At 35.8% G+C, this 19,536-nt stretch overlaps 6 protein-coding genes across 8 annotated transcripts; 3 read left to right on the top strand and 3 right to left on the bottom strand.

The window, feature by feature from the left end:
- Positions 1–371: 371 nt before the first annotated feature.
- LOC148166686 (uncharacterized) lies at positions 372–8,031 on the bottom strand. Its single transcript, XM_088048553.1, has 12 exons — positions 7,629–8,031; positions 5,232–5,300; positions 1,843–2,192; positions 1,714–1,754; positions 1,650–1,654; positions 1,499–1,607; positions 1,302–1,401; positions 1,135–1,269; positions 1,055–1,093; positions 967–1,021; positions 503–902; positions 372–432 (listed from the first exon to the last, which is right to left on the bottom strand). Exons 1-12 carry the CDS (start codon positions 8,029–8,031, stop codon positions 372–374), a joined length of 1,767 nt encoding a protein of 588 aa, XP_087904679.1.
- A 4,812-nt stretch (positions 8,032–12,843) lies between these two features.
- On the bottom strand, positions 12,844–14,032 carry LOC148166685 (60S ribosome subunit biogenesis protein NIP7 homolog). The gene is made up of 3 exons (XM_088049418.1): positions 13,824–14,032; positions 13,536–13,761; positions 12,844–13,481 (listed from the first exon to the last, which is right to left on the bottom strand). The coding sequence occupies exons 1-3, from the start codon at positions 13,877–13,879 to the stop codon at positions 13,221–13,223; spliced, it is 543 nt and encodes a 180-aa protein (XP_087905544.1). The 5' UTR covers positions 13,880–14,032; the 3' UTR covers positions 12,844–13,220.
- Positions 14,033–14,175: 143 nt separating this feature from the next.
- Positions 14,176–16,423, top strand: LOC148166684 (apoptosis inhibitor 5-like). Its single transcript, XM_088049412.1, has 7 exons — positions 14,176–14,424; positions 14,481–14,642; positions 14,695–15,021; positions 15,080–15,280; positions 15,327–15,899; positions 15,951–16,110; positions 16,160–16,423. The coding sequence occupies exons 1-7, from the start codon at positions 14,353–14,355 to the stop codon at positions 16,234–16,236; spliced, it is 1,572 nt and encodes a 523-aa protein (XP_087905538.1). The 5' UTR covers positions 14,176–14,352; the 3' UTR covers positions 16,237–16,423.
- On the bottom strand, positions 16,380–17,321 carry LOC148166683 (mediator of RNA polymerase II transcription subunit 7-like). The gene is made up of 2 exons (XM_088049417.1): positions 16,975–17,321; positions 16,380–16,891 (listed from the first exon to the last, which is right to left on the bottom strand). Exons 1-2 carry the CDS (start codon positions 17,164–17,166, stop codon positions 16,421–16,423), a joined length of 663 nt encoding a protein of 220 aa, XP_087905543.1. The 5' UTR covers positions 17,167–17,321; the 3' UTR covers positions 16,380–16,420.
- A 78-nt stretch (positions 17,322–17,399) lies between these two features.
- On the top strand, positions 17,400–18,294 carry LOC148166682 (small ribosomal subunit protein eS10-like). The gene is made up of 4 exons (XM_088049419.1): positions 17,400–17,489; positions 17,664–17,864; positions 17,915–18,155; positions 18,206–18,294. The coding sequence occupies exons 2-4, from the start codon at positions 17,665–17,667 to the stop codon at positions 18,242–18,244; spliced, it is 480 nt and encodes a 159-aa protein (XP_087905545.1). The 5' UTR covers positions 17,400–17,489; position 17,664; the 3' UTR covers positions 18,245–18,294.
- LOC148166681 (RING finger protein 141-like) lies at positions 18,294–19,515 on the top strand. Of its 3 annotated transcripts, none has more exons than XM_088049415.1 (4): positions 18,294–18,508; positions 18,555–18,776; positions 18,834–19,020; positions 19,073–19,248. In XM_088049415.1, the coding sequence occupies exons 1-4, from the start codon at positions 18,366–18,368 to the stop codon at positions 19,145–19,147; spliced, it is 627 nt and encodes a 208-aa protein (XP_087905541.1). In that variant the 5' UTR covers positions 18,294–18,365; the 3' UTR covers positions 19,148–19,248. The 3 variants fall into 3 exon arrangements, with proteins under 3 accessions (XP_087905541.1, XP_087905542.1, XP_087905540.1); XM_088049416.1 differs by having other exon boundaries at positions 18,834–19,009; positions 19,073–19,210; XM_088049414.1 differs by having other exon boundaries at positions 18,295–18,508; positions 18,834–18,983; positions 19,073–19,515.
- Positions 19,516–19,536: the final 21 nt, after the last annotated feature.

Here is a 19,536-nt window from a genome sequence, read left to right as displayed (position 1 = left end):
AAAATGGCCGATAAAACATGGCGGACAATAAAGGTAAAATAAAAGAAGTCTTGAGTAAAATGATTTATTCGTCTTTACTAAAAAATAAATTATTTTAAAGTTGCTCTAGTGTCGGCTACAAATCAACAAAAGTTTGTAAGTTGTGTGAATTACATAAATATACACAGGACCGGCAAAAAGCGACAGAAGGCACATAAGCATTTGTACAGATTTATATCGGTGCATTTCAGAGGACCAGAAAGTAAAACTGTGAATTTTGAAGCTTTTTGAAAACAATCAACTTTCCTACACTACACATAATATGATTGTTAAGTACAAATTTATACATGTATATACAGGGTGATATAACAAATTCAAAAAATATGATTAATTCATAACAAAATCTCCACGGTGATGGTGACCAATTTCCAAACAAAAATAAATAAAATAACACTAAATACAAATAACACTTTCTCATCACAAACACTGAAGATTGTCTTCATTCCACGCAAAGTACGGTCACATGATCTGCGAAGGCATGATGTTCTGTCCAATTTGCGTCTGATTGTTGTGAACGATTTGAGGTTGTGTCATATGACCGATGGTCATTGTATTGTCCTTTTGATTGTACTCCTCGCGTTTCTTCACTTGCTTCCGTTCCTTCGCTCGTCGGTTTTGGAACCAGATTTTCACTTGGCGTTCGGATAGGCCGAGGTTGTTGGCGAGTTCGGCTTTTCGTCGGATGGTGATGTAGCGGCTGTAGTAAAACTCTTTTTCTAGCTCCACCCGTTGATGGTCAGTGTAAACCACCCGATATTTGTCTTTTGTTCGAGTTTTGCCTGGAATGAGAAGGAATAATGTTAGGCACAAATCATTCATCATTCGGCATCGCATTAAAAAATAACCAAATTTGTTAAATAAATCTATTTTTAACTTGTTCAGATTTCAGGATATTAAAAATATTATCCACAAATAAGCAGTCAAAACTTTCCATCAAAATAATTGTTACTTCGAATATTCGTTGTGATGTCAAGACTAAAGCCTAGAGAAATTGTGTCAAGGCTAGAAAGACAACTTTGAAGTCGTCTCTCGGAGAATATTTTCGTTCGCTTGTCTTTTTTGATTTGATTGATTTAAACACAAAACGCGCTAAACCGTCGGCGTCGCCGGAAAAATACTTTTAAGAGTCGCGCCGGCGGGAATATATAGTGCGTTTAAGTAAAATCCTGAGCTGAGAAGGCGTTGGAAACTTTCCTTTTTAAAAGTGTACTGTGACAGATGTAGTGACAGCTTGGCGGGAAATTCAAATTTTACACTGTTACAAACGGTTTACTTTTACCAAAGCCAACTGCGCGGAGGATTGTATCAATCAAATTATGCTTATAAGGACCGATCCATGATGAAATATTCTCGTCCATTTTACTGAGATTTCATATGAGTCAACACAGTCTTAAATAAAACAAATCAGTACAAAACAATAATTCTTTATTTATCAAGAGGTTATAATAAGTTGCATCACGCAGATGCCACGTTACAAACATAAACAATTAAATACCTATAATAGTGAGAATTTAGGACCTCAACGACCGACATCCGTGTATTGAAAGTCGGAATAAAATTTACTTTGACTGGAGGTGAGTCTCATGAGCAACATATTCAATATTTCTAACAGAATCTTACACAATTATGGTTTAAATATTAAAGCAGGTCAAGTGATCGTGAATCAAAAGTTACATAATAATTAGAACAGATATGTTGCTGCCAACTCGTAGGTACTTAAAATAAAAAATTTAAAGTCTTTAAGCACTCAAATTGCACATAAAACATTGCACTTTTTCCGGGCGGAGATCATTCGCACTACACATTGGTAATCTCATTGTCACTGACTTCCGTTTTAAGAGGATGACTGTTGATTTGATGTACCATGAAATTCGGTGGTGGAAAACCTACGATAAGTTGTCCTTGTTCCTGGGCGTACATATTATCCATCTGCGTTTTCTCCTCGATTCTTTTCTTCGCTTGTTTCCTTTCTTTCGCTCGTCTATTTTGAAACCAGATTTTAATTTGTCGTTCTGATAACCCCAACGTGGCGGCAAGTTCGGATTTGCGTTTGATCGTGATATATCGATTAAATAAGGTAAACTCTTTCTCTAACTCGATCCTTTGGAGGTCTGTATATACAACTCTGTATTTGTCCTTCGTTCTCGTCTTTCCTATAACAAAGGTCCAAAATCAGTGGCGTCAACAAAAGGCTAGCTACTTGGCTACTACTACATCCATCTCCTCTCTAGTCCACAAGCAACTTTTCCTGCAGTTTCTCCGATTTCATTAGTTGGTATCGATATGAAAAATTTAGTCGGGGATATCTGTGAGAATGCGATAAGGGAAATCGTTGATCAAACGGATTAACGGGCGGTGAGATGAGAAGAAGCGGCTTATTTATTCGCGATAAGATCTAACGCACCTGACAACATGTGTATTGTCCTGGGCCTAGACCAGGATACTCCGCATCTTGAGGCTATGTTTATACTAGGATTATATATTTTAACATCCGACATCGGTACAGATAGCGACTATTTTATCGCTAAGGTTAAACGAAACGCAGCTTGAAAAAATACGATGGGAAATCGAAACTACGCTCTGAAATTACTCGGAATTTTTGTTAGGGCGAGTTGCCTAGTCTTGAAACTGTCCCAATTTAGATACTTATTCGTTCTAATGAAAAGAACATGATTCACTTCCAACAGAAAACACGTTAACTAATTTTATCAGACGACATTCTTTATCTACTTATACATGTGATAAATTAAAGCCTGTCTTGTTTTACAAATATTTAGATTCCGTCTTTGTTTCTTTTGTCTGAAGTTATCATTTTTTAAAAAGTTAAACCTGAGCTATATTCTCAACAGGAAATTTAGAACAATTAATTTCTAGCTGAAGCCTTCCTTATTTAAGTATTTCATGTTTTATTATTTTGTTGGATCTAAAAATCTAGCCAAACATTGTTATTGCTGTCAGTATGCAAAAATAGTAATAAGCGTGCAGAATTAACTCCAAAACAAGAAATCGGCGTATCCGAGTTCAAGATTTGGGATATTTTAGTTGATCGATTGATTCAATTTAAACGATTATCAACAATAACTTGATTTATAGTAACGAGTGTAATTTGACAATAATGCTCAAATGATTTCGTAAATGTTGTACTTGAAGCAAAATCGGTGATACGAATGATAATAATAATAAAAGTAGAAACAATGCTGACAACAAAATTAAGATTAATTAAAAAATCAACTAAAATTTCTCGAAATCTTGAAATTAGTCACTGAAAATTCCCGCAAAACGAATTACTCACACCGATAATATTAATCTCTGTTAAATACAGACAAATTAATGGATAATTGAAAAAAAAAGAAACTCTAGAATTAAAGCTCTTCATGTGCCACAGTTAATTCATCCTGTACATCCATTAGCCCTTCTTTAACCCTTCCATTATCAATCCACAAATTAATTTCGATTACACTATCGCAAGTGTCAATTTGTCGCAAAAGTCCACATATGTTGCGCATCAGTCACGCAGGAACTGTTGTTTGACAGACCGTTTTTGTCCTTTATCGGATTAGCCAGTATTTGGACATGCCTGTCCTTAAAAATAAATCATTCATCAAGCTGTTGTGTTGACGGCAGTTTTCGCCTCAAAACGAGCAAGGGCGTGTAATTTGCTCACTTCTATTTATCAGAAAAAGCGAATTTTGCTAGCGAACGTGCTCCGACCGACGGCTTCGGGACCTCCTTGGCGTGAAGACCGTCATAAAGAGGCACACGGACCGCTTTATGGCCACAGTCCTATGCCTTGATGTCTATTTAGTGTTTACAACAGCCGAGTGACTCTATTACGTTTCTTATTGAATAAATCAGGAGGATTTTTGCGAGATGCGGGAAGGGAAAAACTCCAATTTTTTACCGATTGGGAGCTGCCCCACTTTGAAACCTCCATAGACATAACAGTTGGTGGCGCATTTAATGTAATGCGGTTATAAAAGGCCCCGATTTGTCACCCCGTCAACAATGGCCTAAAATTGTCGTTGTCTCTTCAGCCCACATTTTATCGAAATGAGACAAGTGGATACGTGTGTGGCGCCGACGACTGTATCGCCTGATAATTGCTACAGCGTCGATTCGCAACTCCCCGCAGTTTGAGGTTATGCTTCCCTGGGGGTCCATTGACGCTATTACACTGTCGCGATGTTATTTCCCAAACTATATCGTCCTGCATTCGGTGGAAGCTTCTGCTAATTTTACGGACAATTTATGTAATAGGCAGTCGTGGTTTGAATCAACACTTGTCGTTGACCGGTTAAAATCTGCAGAATCGAGGGTAAGTGAGCAGGTAAATGTTCCGTTCCTGGTAAAATTTTACGTCTTTGTCAGAGACTATTTACTTTATTAGGGGTGTTTTAAAGTTCGGCAAAACTTCAGAAGGATTTGGAAATCCCATCCCATCCCAAAAGCTGCATAATCTTGTCAGACGAGCCATAAAATATTGTCGGTCATCGAACTAAACCCGAAAAGCAGGAGGGCTCGATTTAACGCCCCAATACCTGTCCGACGCCGCGCCGCAACAAAATAACAAAATTTACAACGTAAAAAAAACAAAATAAAACCCATGATGAATATGCTAAGAAAAATAAAGCAAACGGCTGTAAAATAATCATGGAAGTTTTATGAAGAACTTTACGATCTTCTAGTGGACATAAAACTTTAATAAGAAGTAAAATCAAGCGAAAGTTTGAAAAAACCAGCAACAAAATGGCGCAATAAAGCAGGTAAAAAACATCGCCGCTCACTTTCGATACTAAACGAGACTATTCCCTTTCAAATTAATTTAATGCTTAGATGGAGAATGCAGATTAAAATCCCATTGGTCGAGCGCTCGTAAAGAAAAACATAAAATATGGCGGCTGCGGAGATGCACCTGTCAGATTACCGAAAATTGGACGCCATGAATGTGTTAATTTATTCGTAAAGAAGACAGAATTCAGTAATTATAGCAAATTGGGCAACGCGGCCGGTTCCAAATCGAAAAGAGCATGCATTATTGTGAAATTAGTCATGTGTGAGTGTAATGTTAATCACAAAAGAATTACGATAGGGTCGTAAAACCATCACATGCAAAAGATAAAAAAAGAAGATTAAAAACAACACAAAGAGAGGAAGAAGTTTCGAAAACAACCGCTACAATGAAGAAATCCTACCGATCGAGTCCTGAACTTCAGCGCAATCGAACAGGACCGATTCTGACGAGCTTTGACGGCTCTCAGGTTCTAGAACAAATACAACAATTTAGGTTTAACATAATTTACAAGTTTATAAACCGTAAAACAATTAGAATCATTTTTACTGGAAGTTCATAAACTAATAAATTAAGCGAAAACAAACAAGAACTGAAACATGAGTTTCTTGCGACGAAAATTATTAACAAATTTTAGTTTCATCGAATTAAAAAACACTTTCATTTGATGGACGTTTGGTTAATTTAAAACGTTTATATTAAGAGTAATGTGTTAATTGCGTCCGGAAATTTAAACAGCCGCTCGGTTTATTTGACAAAAACATTTTCACCACCTTTTAAGAATGCTACTTTTACACGGAAGGGGATAAGAAGTATTCCGCTTCTTAAATTGTTGAGTCCATTGTGTTGTTTATACGAATTGAAACAGATTCATTCATTTCTCTTTAGGTGCACTGTCCCGCAAAATTAACGCAAAATCGACTAAATCGACAAAACTCATTTTAAAAATCAAATTAAAAAATTGTGAACATTCACGCACAAGCTTAACATCAGAGCTCGATAGAACATGCAACCCTACCATTGTATTAACTGATTTAACGCAAATATGGCAAAAAATTGCTAAAAAAAGTCAGAAATTGAACTGGCGGTTACCATCACTGTTATCGAGAAGGTAAAAAAAGGTAAATGTTGTAGTAAAAATCAAAGAGATGCCCAGTTTTGTTGTTTTTTGCACCAAGTGTTAATTTTTTGTAAATGTTTTGTGCTAAAACAGGCTTTAAAAATTAAAAATGTGTTGGTAGCTCTGCAATTACACTCCATTATAAATTTAAAAGTGTGTTATTGCAATCCTGGAGACAATTTGTTATCAAAACACATTCAGATTTTATAATAATAATTATTATAGGTAGATTTTGACACTTTTACAAATTACGTGTTGGTTTTAAATGAAAAAAAAAACAACACGACTTCCAGATTTTTTCATGAAATTATAGTCCGATTGGCGTTTATAGTTCAATTGAATAGGTGTAATTATTTAAAAAAGAAATTTGTATTTACTTATAACAATTTAACAACAACAAATAACAGTAAAAGTAATGTTATATTATTATATGAGGCCCATCATCCCTTGTAAAGTGGAGCAACCAAGTGAAAAGGGCCATTACATGCAAGTATAATACTAAGCTTTATCTACGGCCATTTATTGAAATAAGTAAGTATAGGTAAAGTCCGTTTTTTTTTTTAAACCACCAACACCGCAATCTTCCCCTGCTTTACAACCGGCAACGTTGCCTAGGGAGATTTTTGGTGAGAAAATAATTGTCAAATTTTTGACATTTCTGAAAATTACGCACTGTTTCTTTTACGCTCTGTTGGATTGTAAATCAAAGGATTAAATAGTGAAAAGACTCGACACAGCCTGAAAGGCTGTTTTGTGTAATCAAATTGTCAATTAGACATTAGACAACTAACCTATTTGATTTTTATCACCGAAAAGTTACCATTGACGACGTTGCCGGTTGTAAAATAGTGGAAGAGTGCGGTGTTGGTTTTTTTTTTTTTTAAACGGACTTTATAACACATTTTCTATCAATAAAAATTGTTTTAAAAAAATTGAAAAATACAGGTTACCAGAGAGTGATTTATGTAGGACAACCTACAAAATTAACTAAATGCAAAAATAAAAATCACGACATTTTTTTTACATTAATATTTAACTCAAAGCGGAACAGGTGCAAACTTTTGTTTTCGTACTAAATTTTAATGAATGTCAAAATATAGGTAATTTGACATTTCTTTTCATGCCTCACTTCGCCTCTTTTGAAAAACTTTTGTACTATGGTCATAATCAAACGAATTTAGGCTAATCAGAGCCGAGGAATTTCATTTTTGCGTCGGACCTAATTATTTGTCTTGAAGCGAATTATTTTATGGTCGTTGATAAAACTTATAAACGCACCCAAAACAACATACAAATATTGGTAATATAATCCATTTGGCGACATCAAAACATGCAAAAAATAGTGAAGATAGTAAGCAGATTTTTAGTAGAAAAATAATTAAAATAGGACACAAAGTGAATTTCTATGACACATTGGTAAAGAAATGTAGGAAATTTCAACTTGCTGTCATATTAAAATTATAACAATAATAAATAAGTAGATACTATAAAAATTGTTTGTTTTGACAAAATAAAACGTGTTCGAGAAAAGGAAAAAATAATCTGATTTCTAATAAAAAATAAAACCGAGTATTTTGGGGATGGAGTTGAAGTAACAACCAAAATTCTACGCAAGATCAAAATTGTCTCTCTATTTTTTTCATCAGCACTTAGAATTTAGGTGTCTAAAAATGGACTTACCAGGGTTGGGCTGGCTTTGATACGAGGTCTTTTTAATCCACTCATACGGACTCCTTGCCGGCGGCGGCCTCGTCACCTGCGTCTGATTCTGAGGTGAAATATTCCCATTTCCAGGACTCGACATTTCGCTCCCCGACACTGTAATCGTCGGCGACGGCATCAACTGCCCTTCGTTATGCACCATCCCCGTGTGTACAAACTCCCCCGCGAACTCTCCGTTAAACACCGAATGCGATGGAACATGTCCATGATGCCACATTTGTTGTTCCCACATTTGTTGTTCGGGACCCATTTGGGCACCTTGATGGTAACCCGCGTACCACGAGTGCATGGGCGCGTTGGCTGGAGCGGCCACGGCTTGCTGGTGACGGTACATGTTGGCGGTGTTATAATAAGAGACCATCACCGACGGTCCACACTCTATCACACACGAACTGACACTTATCGTAGATTTTGTAGAAATGACGAGTGACGAGGAAAAGATAAGGCGGTGGAAATGGGGGAGGCGCTTGCGGGAAGGCGACCAATCAAAAGTTGAGGTTTAGATGATGGCCGCAATTGTACGACTGGGCCAATCAAGGTGAGGCCTTGGGTTGGGTAATGGTAAATAGGTGTAGATTATGTCTCTGAACGGACTATAGAGGAGTTTTGCAAAAAAAACTAAAAAAACATTACGAGAAATAACATTCAAGAGTTTATGAAAAAAATTAGAATAATATGTTTTACGTATAATCTTTACACAAATAAAAAAAATTCCGTTGTACAATACGAGTTTTAAAAATATATTTCGCAAGCTTTTGTCCAAGGTACTGCCACAGTAAGAGATAATAAGAAGAACAGCAAAATTAATTATCGAAAATTATATTTGTAACCAACCATGCAATAATTATTATCAATAAACTGTTATAAATCGTAGTCATTTAAAAAAAAATCAACGTTAAATTGACTATTATTATTATTTTATACCAACGGGGTGGTTAATTCCCGGTTGATAAAAGACTTTTTGGGTATAACAAATAACAAACGAAACATGCACGAAAGGTGGCAATTAAACCAAAAATGACAGACGATAATTTTGGTGTAAAGATTTCATTGTCAACAATTTTACTATGATATTTATACGCAATTAAAAAAAAATACCTTTCTGCTATGTACAGAATATCCGGAAAGTAGCGCACTCCCTTGAAAGGGAGTAATTGAGTGCCCCCCCAAAGTACCAAAAAAATGTTAAAAAAAAATCCAGACTCTCTGTTTTCGCAGTAAACCAAAATAAAATTAGGAAAATGGCAACATTGCTGAACCGTTTCCCCTAATAATTTAAATTTCCAGTATTCGAAGCCATAGTAACGTTGCTGTTGTATTGTTGGCGTTAGTCAGGTCGGCTCATGAACGAGTATAATTATGGTTTCATGTGAACGATGCTACACCGATCGACATTATTGATTTAAAAATCTGGTTAACAGTTTTCAGGCATTTCGCACGAGAGTGTTCCGATTTTTTTTGCACCATGCCTTTGCGCAAAAGGCCCTTTAGGTAACAAATTCATTTGAACGTAAAATTATTGCACAGAAATCGTTTATTTTGAGATTAAACTTTTACTCTTCAATCCATCATATCACGAAAAATTGAAGACATGGATTTTTTTGAACATTTTTCCGGTAATCTATATGGCATTGTCCGATGACACAGTATCATGGTGGTGCGCGACTTTCCAGACATCTTGTATTTAATTATTAAAATTATTTTTATTTAATTAAAGCACCATATTGTTTCCTAATAATTTCTAAAAAAATCTCTAAAAAATTTACCTTATTTAATTGACGGATTCAATTCAAAAATGTTGTGTACGTCCTCCGACTTTTACCGCTTTACACATTCTTGTGAAATCTACGAAAAAAATCTCAAAAAAAATCATTTTTATTCACAGGATGTTAAGTAATTAAAGCACCAAACTGTAACATAGCATTAAAGAAATTTAAACTTAAAGAATTTTTTCTGCAACGCATTTTGCAAGCAGTGGAAGAACGTAATAATAACCAATCATGTCTCAGTTTAAATATTCGTAAATTTTAAAAATCAAGTAATCTGGTGGAACAAAATGTCAAAATGTCATTACATAGGCTTACGTCGTCAGATATTTGTCAAGTGGTGCTGAACAGTTTCGCAATGATTCGCAGTAAAATTTATTTTTGTTGCCACTTTAATTATTTCCCTAGATCGGAACAAAGCTCAATCTGAATGTTTTTATAATTTCGTCTTATTTGAATGGGATATTCAATTTCAAGTAGATAGATACATTTGTGCCGCCACTGACTTGTCATGTCAAATGTGACAAATGTTTGGCACTCTTATTTTTGTCACCAAACTACTATTTGGGTCAGATCTTTAGGTATTAATAATTTTACAAGCCCTGATTGGTCAAAGTAATCTGCATGATTCTGCAGGTGTTTTATATACATAACATCCTGTACCTATATAAAAATGCACACCAGAAAAACTTATAAGCGTTTGTTCAAAACATGCTCGAAATAAACTATTCATTAGTTTACAGTAATATTTCATTGTGTATTTATGTATTATTATTTAGCAGTGAAAGGGTTATATTGGTGTAAGAAACGAGTCAGAAGAAACCTGAATCTGAGACACTCGTAATTTATAGAAACCTTCCAATCTCAAATAGAATTTATCGCTCATTACCAGCCAACTTTTACGTAGTTTCTAAACAGCAATTTTATAGATCCTACTTAAAACCTCCACCTTAAAATGATTCATCATCGTCTTTCAAACTCCCGAAAGCAAGTAAAATTATACCTGCAGTGACCCGTCCGCGCCCTCCACCATAAATTTCATTAGAAAACCCTTAAATCTTGTTAAGAATATGAATACACAAAGAAGCCCCAACGTTCCTTATCAGTAAAGTTTCGACGAAGACGCCAATTTGCTTATGGGATTAGTGAAAATTAGTTACAGAAGCCGAGGCGGCAAAATTTCGTCAAAGACCGATTTCCTGCTACGGGGAGTGGCGTCCCGTTTTTCCAAATTTAATCCTGTTTAGGCTGCAAAATACTTGTGATGAAAGATAAATTTGAGACTATTTTCATTAATTCTGGCGGACGGGCGGTCGTTTTGTTTGAGGGAAATATTTAGGCGATTTTTATAAATGTTTGCATTTAACATATTCAAGTTTACAAACTACAAACAAACAAAGGTTTTATGGTACCATAAATCTGATGATTATAAATTATTAGTCAATATTATTGCAGTGCAGAGCTTACAAACAAACGTAGTTTTCCGAAGTGATGACTTTTTCTTAATTCGCATTTTCCTTAAATGGGTAAAGACGATCGTGTATGTTATTAAGAAATTCATTTTCTTTCTTACCGTTCAGTCTTACCGCAGCAGTCGCATCTGAGAAACTTCACTTCACTTCCATGGAACATCTTTAAAAGCAAGCACCAATTAACTACGCAGCAATTCTTATGTCAAAATTTACAAACGTCAAATTTTAATGATGCCAACTTGGATTGTTGAAATTTCCAGAGGTAATTCTTCAAGAATCCAACTTCCAAATAAAAAAATACCTGTCAAAGTGGACATTTGTAACCGAAACTATCTGTAAAGTCCGTTTTTTTTTTTTTTAAATCACCAACACCGCAATCTTCCCCTACATTACAGCCGGCAACGTTGCCTAGGGAGATTTTTGGTGAGAAAATAGTTGTCAAATTTTTGACATTTCTGAAAATTAGGCAGTGTTTCCGTTAAAAACGTTTCTTTTACAGCCTGTTGGATTGCAAATCAAAGGATTTAATAGTGAAAAGACTCGGCACAGCTTGAAAGGCCGTTTTGTGTAATCAAATTGTCAATTAGGCAACTAACCTATTTGATTTTATCACCAAAAAGTCACCATCGACAACGTTGCCGGTTGTAAAGTGCTGGGAGAGTGCGGTGTTGGTGGTTTTTTAAAAAAAAACGGACCTTAAGTAGGTACTTTTTTTGATAAAGCTTAATTAAACCTAATTAATTTTTGCATACATTTATTACAGATTTTATAATGCTCTAGGTGTTTTGTTTTTAACAAGCGATGTTTTTCGCGGGTAATTTGAAAAAAAAAGTTTTTTATTTTTTTTTTAAATGCATCCACACTGTGCAAGAAGGCTAACGTCTCGAATTGGTGGAATTTCCGGTGTTCTTATTTCGAAAAGCTCTCTGAAAATGGTCCGTCATTCCGTTAGTTTCATATCATATGAGCTTGTACACTTTTATCAGGTGTTTTTTATTTGATTTACAACTTGTCTGATGGCATACACCGTTAAATCTGATGAGATAAATATAATTGTGTCGGCTCTTTTCAAAAAGTCGCTTACTTAAATTTATCTCATCGTAATTTTGATCCTTTTTAATACCCTCAACATGAATCCTGCAATATAACAGCCAGGTTGAAATGTTGAAGACACATCTCTTTTCCCGTTACATTTTCGGATTCTCTCGTTACTTTTCTAATTTTCGGTTCCATATTGAAACGGACTCATAAATTAGGCCCACAATAATTACTAGTGAGAACTACTGATAACGGTTTTATTACAACTTTGCCGCCGGCCAATAAATAAATTCGTTGTCATCCAAGATATTCGCGATTTTTAAGGGTGAATTTAATCACGTCGATAAAAAGGGGTATGAGATACACAAAACAATGGAGTGGTTTTGCACCAAGACAAATTCAAAGTGTTATAATGTAGTTATAACATTTGTCGGTCCATGAATCATATCGAAAGCGCTGCTTGAAATGCGTCCCAAAGGTTCGCTTAGCGTCGCGGCGCTTCTTGATTTATGTCGACGCCAGTGTTGAAATGTCTCTGGAGGTTTCACATCATGCTGATACGACGTGCTTTGAATTTTTTCTCTTGTCGAACTGTTGATGACTTGCCGTAATTAGGAATGACAAGCAAAAAAGGTTTTTTTGTGCGGAGATACATTACGAGCAGTGTTTCAATTTATACAAGGAAAGATAACACCATGACTATTTCGTAGGTATTATGAGAATGAAAATTGAATCTAATTGACCCATTTTTCAGCGTTTTTTATCATTTTTATTGTTTCTTTTGGGTAATAACGTAAATAAAAGAAAAACTGGTTAATTGTAAAATCGTTTTTGGTATTTTTACTACATTCCTGTTTAATTTGAGAATGTTATTACTTGTAAATAAAATCGGCAGAAGACATAAAAAGTAATTTTTATTCTTTAGGAAACGGACAAAAATAATACAAACGATCTGAACAAATTTCAGTTAAAAAAATGGAAAAACTCTAAAAGCCTAAAAGTATAAATAGCGATGAGAAATCAACATGATTCAATAAGTTAAAAAAACATTTTCAGATCATAAATCAGAAATCTAAAGAACCTAAAGTAATCAAGAGGATCATAAGCACTCTCGTGAGCATTTGGAAAGTCGATAATCTAAAAAATGTTTAAATATTTGAGTGTAAAATATAAATTTTAAGACGGAAATACAAATAAATTTTAAATAAAAAAAAAGGAAATGTGAAGGAGCGGGCCAAGTAAGAACGTCCCTTCTCTTCATAAAACTTCTATTATTACAATAACACCTCTTCACATCTAATATATTCTCCTATATCTGCTTGATGAAAACAAACAGAAGTCAATGGGTCTGCATGTTTACATTCAGCTGTGGATCTCCCAGCAACTCCAAAACCCAGCGGTAAATCAGCCATGTTATAAACTAAAACTCCTTGAAACTTTTCTGTATTTTCACTTATCCTCCCTAATCCTGCTTTAGACACATGATTTCCATACAAGAATTGTTGCTCTGCTGCTGGTTTCAACCATATTTTACACTGTAACATTATAATTATTAAAATTAAACAAGACAACAAACAATCTTTACGTACCTGAGCATAAGGTGCCAAATAATTAAGAGCAGTTATCTGTAGCCGAAACTTATTTGTCTTTGTAAACTTTCCAAAACATATCCCTGCACATATCAATTGATCTGCGGGTATCGTTTCTGCCAGTTTTAATATTTTTTCGGAAATATAATAAACTCTGTCCTTTTGTTCACGAAAACAGTAAATTCCATCCGGTCTTTCGATCAGCAGCTTCACATTGGGGCCGATGCTGTAATTGAGGTTAGAACACGTGTGAGCATATTTCTAAAAGAGGAATAAATTGGTGCTTACTATTTCGTCAGCTTTTCGAATAAGGTTTTAGTTCGTTCTTCGGATAATCTCTTCATTTTCGAAATTAAACTAAATATGGACTTTTTTCAAAACCAAATCGTTTTCGAGAAAACGCACGTTTTTCCCGAGGAGGGCGCCACTGCTCGGGCACTCATGATATCGTTGACAAATTAAATTTTGGAATTAAGAAGTTTTTTGACTATTTAAAGCTACAAAAAACAAAGCAACGAATGTAAACACAAATTAAACTTAAAAAAGCAACAAACAACGTGTAATAAATTCAAACTTCAAATCCGAGCAGCGGTGCCTCAAACCAAAAAACACGGATCTTAGTTGGTTAAATTCAGAAGAGGTGGCGCCACGTGGTTTTTGACAATTGACAGATTTATTTTCCGAAATTCCAAAATGGCTTCCGGGCACGCCAAGTGTGGTAAATGAACACCGGTTTTAAGATTTCTTGCTGAAAGATATCTCTGTGTTCCTAAATATATGTTCATTTTTACTCGGTGGATCACATAATTATCTAAAGATGAGTGACAATTTGGAAAAACTGTACGAAAAGTACAACATCTTGTCCGATGCCAAGGAAAAGGTCTCTCAGGTTAGTTTCACTGTTGATTATTTCTGCATCAAGGTAATACTTATTGGAAATTTCAGCATTCAAATGAGTACATTCAATCACTCGAAGGTATAAAAGGCACTGAAAGTGAAAAAATGTTGGCCGCCCAGATTTTGTCTAAATTTTTCAAGCATTTTCCTTCCTTGCAAGATAAGGCGATGAATGCGTTATTGGACTTGTGTGAAGATGAAGAAACTAAAGTATGAATTGAGACTTTTATTATCACCCTAAATATCAACCCATTTGTTGTAGATTCGTGCATGTGCAATGAGATATTTAGTATCAGTGGTCAAGGATGTTAAAGAACACATAACCAAAGTTACTGATATACTAGCTCAAATGATGCAGCTAGAGGAACAGCGAGACTACACAACAGCATCTTGGTGTCTGTTACAATTATGGAAGGAAGATTCTCTGAATGTCTTGAGGACTATGTTCAACCACATTAGATCTTTAAGTAACTCAGCAGCTAGAGTCAAGTGTTTGCAGTTCATACAGACCAAATTTATAAGCCCAATTGAGAATCAGTCTCCAGAAATTGAAAACATTGTGGTGGAAGAATCAAAGAAGCTGTTTCAAGTATGTTTTTTATTTTAACTTAGGGGGAATATTTATTATTTATTATTAATACTAATAGGACGACATTAGTTCCGAGGAGATAGTGATGATAATCACCTGCTTGAAGAAGACAAAGTACGGAAAAACCGCCGCTGGTCAGCAAGAGCTCTTGGACTCGATTTCAGAAATAGCGGAACTAGATCGAGACTTTGACCCTCTGGAGGAAGGCGTTGTGGATAGAATCATCATCTGTACTACTCACGCGTTATCGTTATTTTCAGTAAGAAAATCAATTTACAATAATGTTGCCTCAACGTTAATTTCAGGCCAAAAACGAATCCACGAAGTTTGTTGCTTACTTTTGCGACCAGATTTTCCCCCAATGGGAAAAAATTGCAACTCTTCCACAAGGAGACTTGTTACAGTTACAACTCTTGAGACACTTGGCTGAACTAAGCATTAATTGTGGAAAATTCGATAATCCGTCTCTCCACGTAGTGCAAATTTTTGACAAACTAAAAATGTATATGCCACCTCCTCCAGAAGACGCCGATGTTTACAAAATGCCCAACTTGGAGTTCTCTTTTGTGGAATGTTTGCTTTTTGCTTTTCATCGCTTGGCTAGGCAATGTCCTGATTTTTTGACGCATGATCAACAGATTCTGAAGGACTTTAGAGCGCGTTTGGTCTATTTTTCCAGAGGTGTTCAGGGTTGTAATAAAGTTATCACTACAAAAAGCAACAAAGGTTTAGATAGCGTTAATGCATCCAAAGCAAAAATTGCACCGTCTTTGTTGAACAACATCAATGTTTTAATCAAAGATTTATTCTATCAACCCCCAATGTATAAATGTAATGTTACATTGTCGTTCAAACAAGAAGCGTTGGAAAAAGAACTGGTAACTATCTCGTTTGGTTGATTTTTGTTTGTTTTAACGATTTATTTTTAGAAAAAGCCATCGGGTCCCACAAGTCAAAAACGCCATGTACCTATTACGTTCGATAACGGATCAGGAGGACCCAAACAGAGTAGACCTAATCGTTCTGGAGAGAACGTCAAGTTGTATACACCACCCAGTGGTAAATTTAGCAACAATTTTCAGAACTATGGTAAGAAACTGCGGTCAAGTCTTGTATGGTTGACAATGCGATTTTTTAGAGAGGGGCAACCCCAGGAACAGAGGTAGGGGACGTGGTACGAGGGGTCGGAGTTCCACTCGCAACTGGCGCAACTGAACCTAATCTCATTCGTGATATTGGAGAACAGTATTGTGGAATGGTATCATATTTTTGTACACCTCACAGTCAGTGTGTGTTGTAAATAAGTTGGGTTTGACATGAGTTTGCCGTTTATAAGTAATAAAAACACTTGTTTCTATATAATTTTAGAATATTCTCACTTAATTAAAATAGATCTAAATTACATGGTATCTACTATTTTACACATTATCCTGTCCAAAATAAAACAAGGATCTGTCTTGTTCTCTTCTTTTGCCGCCTTCTCTTGGCTCACAAGAAGATCAGTTTCTACCAACAATTTCGAATCGATTTCCATGGGTTCTGGCAACGTCTGAATTGCCTGTTGCAGGATTTCCATTACTCTATCCAAGTGTTTTTGAAAGCGATTTGCGGTCTCAATTCTCTGTCGTCTCTGCAACTCCATCATAACCCTCAAAGTCTCGCGAGCCTGGTGGGGCCTGAATTCATTTAACAAGTGATGAATATGTATAAATAGAAGACTCAAATCTTCAACTTTTTCGGCCCGTCTTGGCGAATCAGGACAATTGACGAGCAAGTCAAGCAAATCGAGGAAGTTTGCTAGCAAGGACTGATTTAGCTTCTTCAACTCTCTTCTTCTGTCGAAATGCAGGGGATACAGACGTTTAATGCCCTGCGAAAAAAATAAAGTAAATAAGTAGAGAAATTGAGTCAAGTATCTGGCTTGGGACCCCAAATTGATATTGATTCACTCACTTGACTCTCCAGAGGCCTGATGATGCTTTCTTCGGTGTTGAATTGATTACCAAACATGTGATAAGTGTCTTGAATTGGAGGTGGTGCCTTGGGTGCTCTGCCCCGTCGAATCATCTCGTCGGTGTAATGATTTATGTACTGCATTGGAGGTAATGGGAGAGAACTAACTTGAATTGCTTCAGACGACGCCATTATGAAATTCTGTACAAAATAACAAGCTCCGCAAATGAAAGAATAATAATAACCAAGAAACGTCAAAACAAATGTTCTAGTTGTCAGATCTGATCATGTCTACCAACCTCACTTCACATTTGTAAATTACCTTAAATAAATAGAGTTAAGTCCACCAATATCGTTGTTATTCGTAAAACTAAGATTTAAAGCGTAATTTAGGGTGTAATTTCGATTTAATAATTAATTTTAGTCCACTCTGCTAGGGTTTTTTTGCGTCATTGGTAGGTTGGTACCTCTAAAAACTTCTTCTTGGTTTGACAGCCACAAAACTAGTGCCTCAAGTAAGTAATCTAAATTAATCACAATTATCCAAGTCATCTTTTCGCTTTTCTTGCTCTAAATGGATTAGATGTTTCAAAAAATGGCCCAAAAGTGTTGTGACGACATTTTTTTAGCGAAAACTTAATTTTGCAATTTTGGCATTTCCTAACCTCATTTCTGTTTCTGTATTTCAGGATGTTGATGCCGAAAAAGAACCGGATTGCCATCTACGAATACCTTTTCAAGGAAGGTGTGATGGTGGCGAAAAAGGACACCCATGCACCTAAACATCCTGAATTGGAAAGTATCCCAAACTTGCAAGTTATCAAGGCGCTCCAGTCTTTAAAGTCGAAAGGATACGTGAAGGAGCAGTTTGCTTGGAGGCACTATTACTGGTTAGTGGAACGTTTCTAGTTTTAATTAACTTGTAAAACATTGTTTGTAGGTATCTGACGAATAATGGTATTGAATATTTGCGTACCATTTTGCACTTGCCCCCTGAAATTGTCCCTTCAACTCTTAAGAGGCAAGCTCGTACGGAAACCACACGAGCTCGGCCCGCTCCGTTCAAGTCGGAGACTTCAACAAAACCAGCGGAAGACCGCGCCGGTTATAGAAGAACTCCAGGTGGACCAGGTACTGACAAAAAAGCTGATGTTGGTGCAGGCACTGCCGAGATGGAATTTGTAAGGTTAAGTAAACCGAAAAAAACATTATTCTAATGCTCATTTTGTAGAGAGGAGGCTTTGGACGAGGACGAAGTGCCCCACAATAAGTTAATTTTTATATTATAATGTAACTGACAAATAAAAATTTGACGGTAAACTTCAGTTGTCAAAAACATAACCTCAAATGTATGTCTGTCATTGTGTCCTTTTGTTTTTGTAAAACGTGAAATGGGTCAACAACAAAGCTCCCAGTTTCAAGATTACATTTCTGAGATAATCTCGGACGAGCCGTTGCTCACTTTACTCTCGGAAGAAATTCATACTCTAACATACGAGAAATTCTTGACGGTGTTGGGAGAGTTAAATCAACTGTAAAGTGAAGGCAATTTTAGCGTTTGATTAATGTAGTCGTTGCAGCTCAAAACAGCGTCTAGACGCGGAAGGCAAACAGTTGATTTTTGCAGTGAAAAAAGGCACTGATTCCACTGTTTTTTGGAAAGCAACGGTACAAATCGCTTGCGTGAAAATCGACTCCAATACACAAAAAGTTAGCACTTATCGCTTATTAAATCTCTACGAATTTATTAAAGTTGCGAAAACTATTAAATGTCAATCGTCGGCCGAAGAGCAGAGTCGAAAGTAAGTGCTGTTACGCGTTCTTAGTTTAGATGTTATTTAAGTGTCTTTCATGTGCAGTAAACCCTCCGTGACGGTGTCACAAGTTCTGGACGACATTCTTGACTCCTCCACTGAAAATTCCAAAGAATGCTGCATTTGTTTAGAACGTAAACATGAAGTGATTTTGCCTTGTACTCACAGTTTTTGCTTACCTTGTATTGAGGAGTGGTACTTAATATTTCAGCTTGTTACAGGTCGATTTCAAGTTAATTGAAATCTGCTCCTTTGAGTACATGACTAATTCATTTTTAATTCAGGAATGCATTACACAACACCTGCCCAATTTGTCGGGAAAAATTAGAAAGCACAGACGAGACGTGGGTAATTTCTGATGTGCCAGAAGCAGAAGAAATTAGCAATGAGATTAAATCAAGTTTGATGGAGCTGGCTGAGGAAAAGGACAGGACGTGTATACCTTCTTAATATTAATTGTTAAAATATGCATGGCTGCTTGGCAACATAAATTTAGATAGGGATTAGACTCTATTGTACTAAAATTTAGACGCAGCAGATTATTCCAACAGGAGGCATTACTAATCTAAAGTGACTAGTAGAATTGATGCAATGCTCCTGTGAAAATCTGCTGAATTCTTGAATTCTATTTTTCTTAAGATTTTACTTTGTGATTAGCCCTAGGGGTAAAAAGTAAAAATTTCAAATTTCTGCAGATACTTGGAACAATAAATGTATTATTGATTTATTTAACATTTCATCTGAGAAA

The sequence above is a fragment of the Gnatocerus cornutus genome, unplaced genomic scaffold (genome assembly GCF_029298725.1).
Source record: "Gnatocerus cornutus isolate USDA-ARS CGAHR unplaced genomic scaffold, icGnaCorn1.1 ctg00000023.1, whole genome shotgun sequence".
Lineage (NCBI taxonomy): Eukaryota > Metazoa > Arthropoda > Insecta > Coleoptera > Tenebrionidae > Gnatocerus > Gnatocerus cornutus.
The sequence above is the reverse complement of the archived record's forward strand: the minus strand, read 5'-3'. Positions and strand labels throughout refer to the sequence as shown.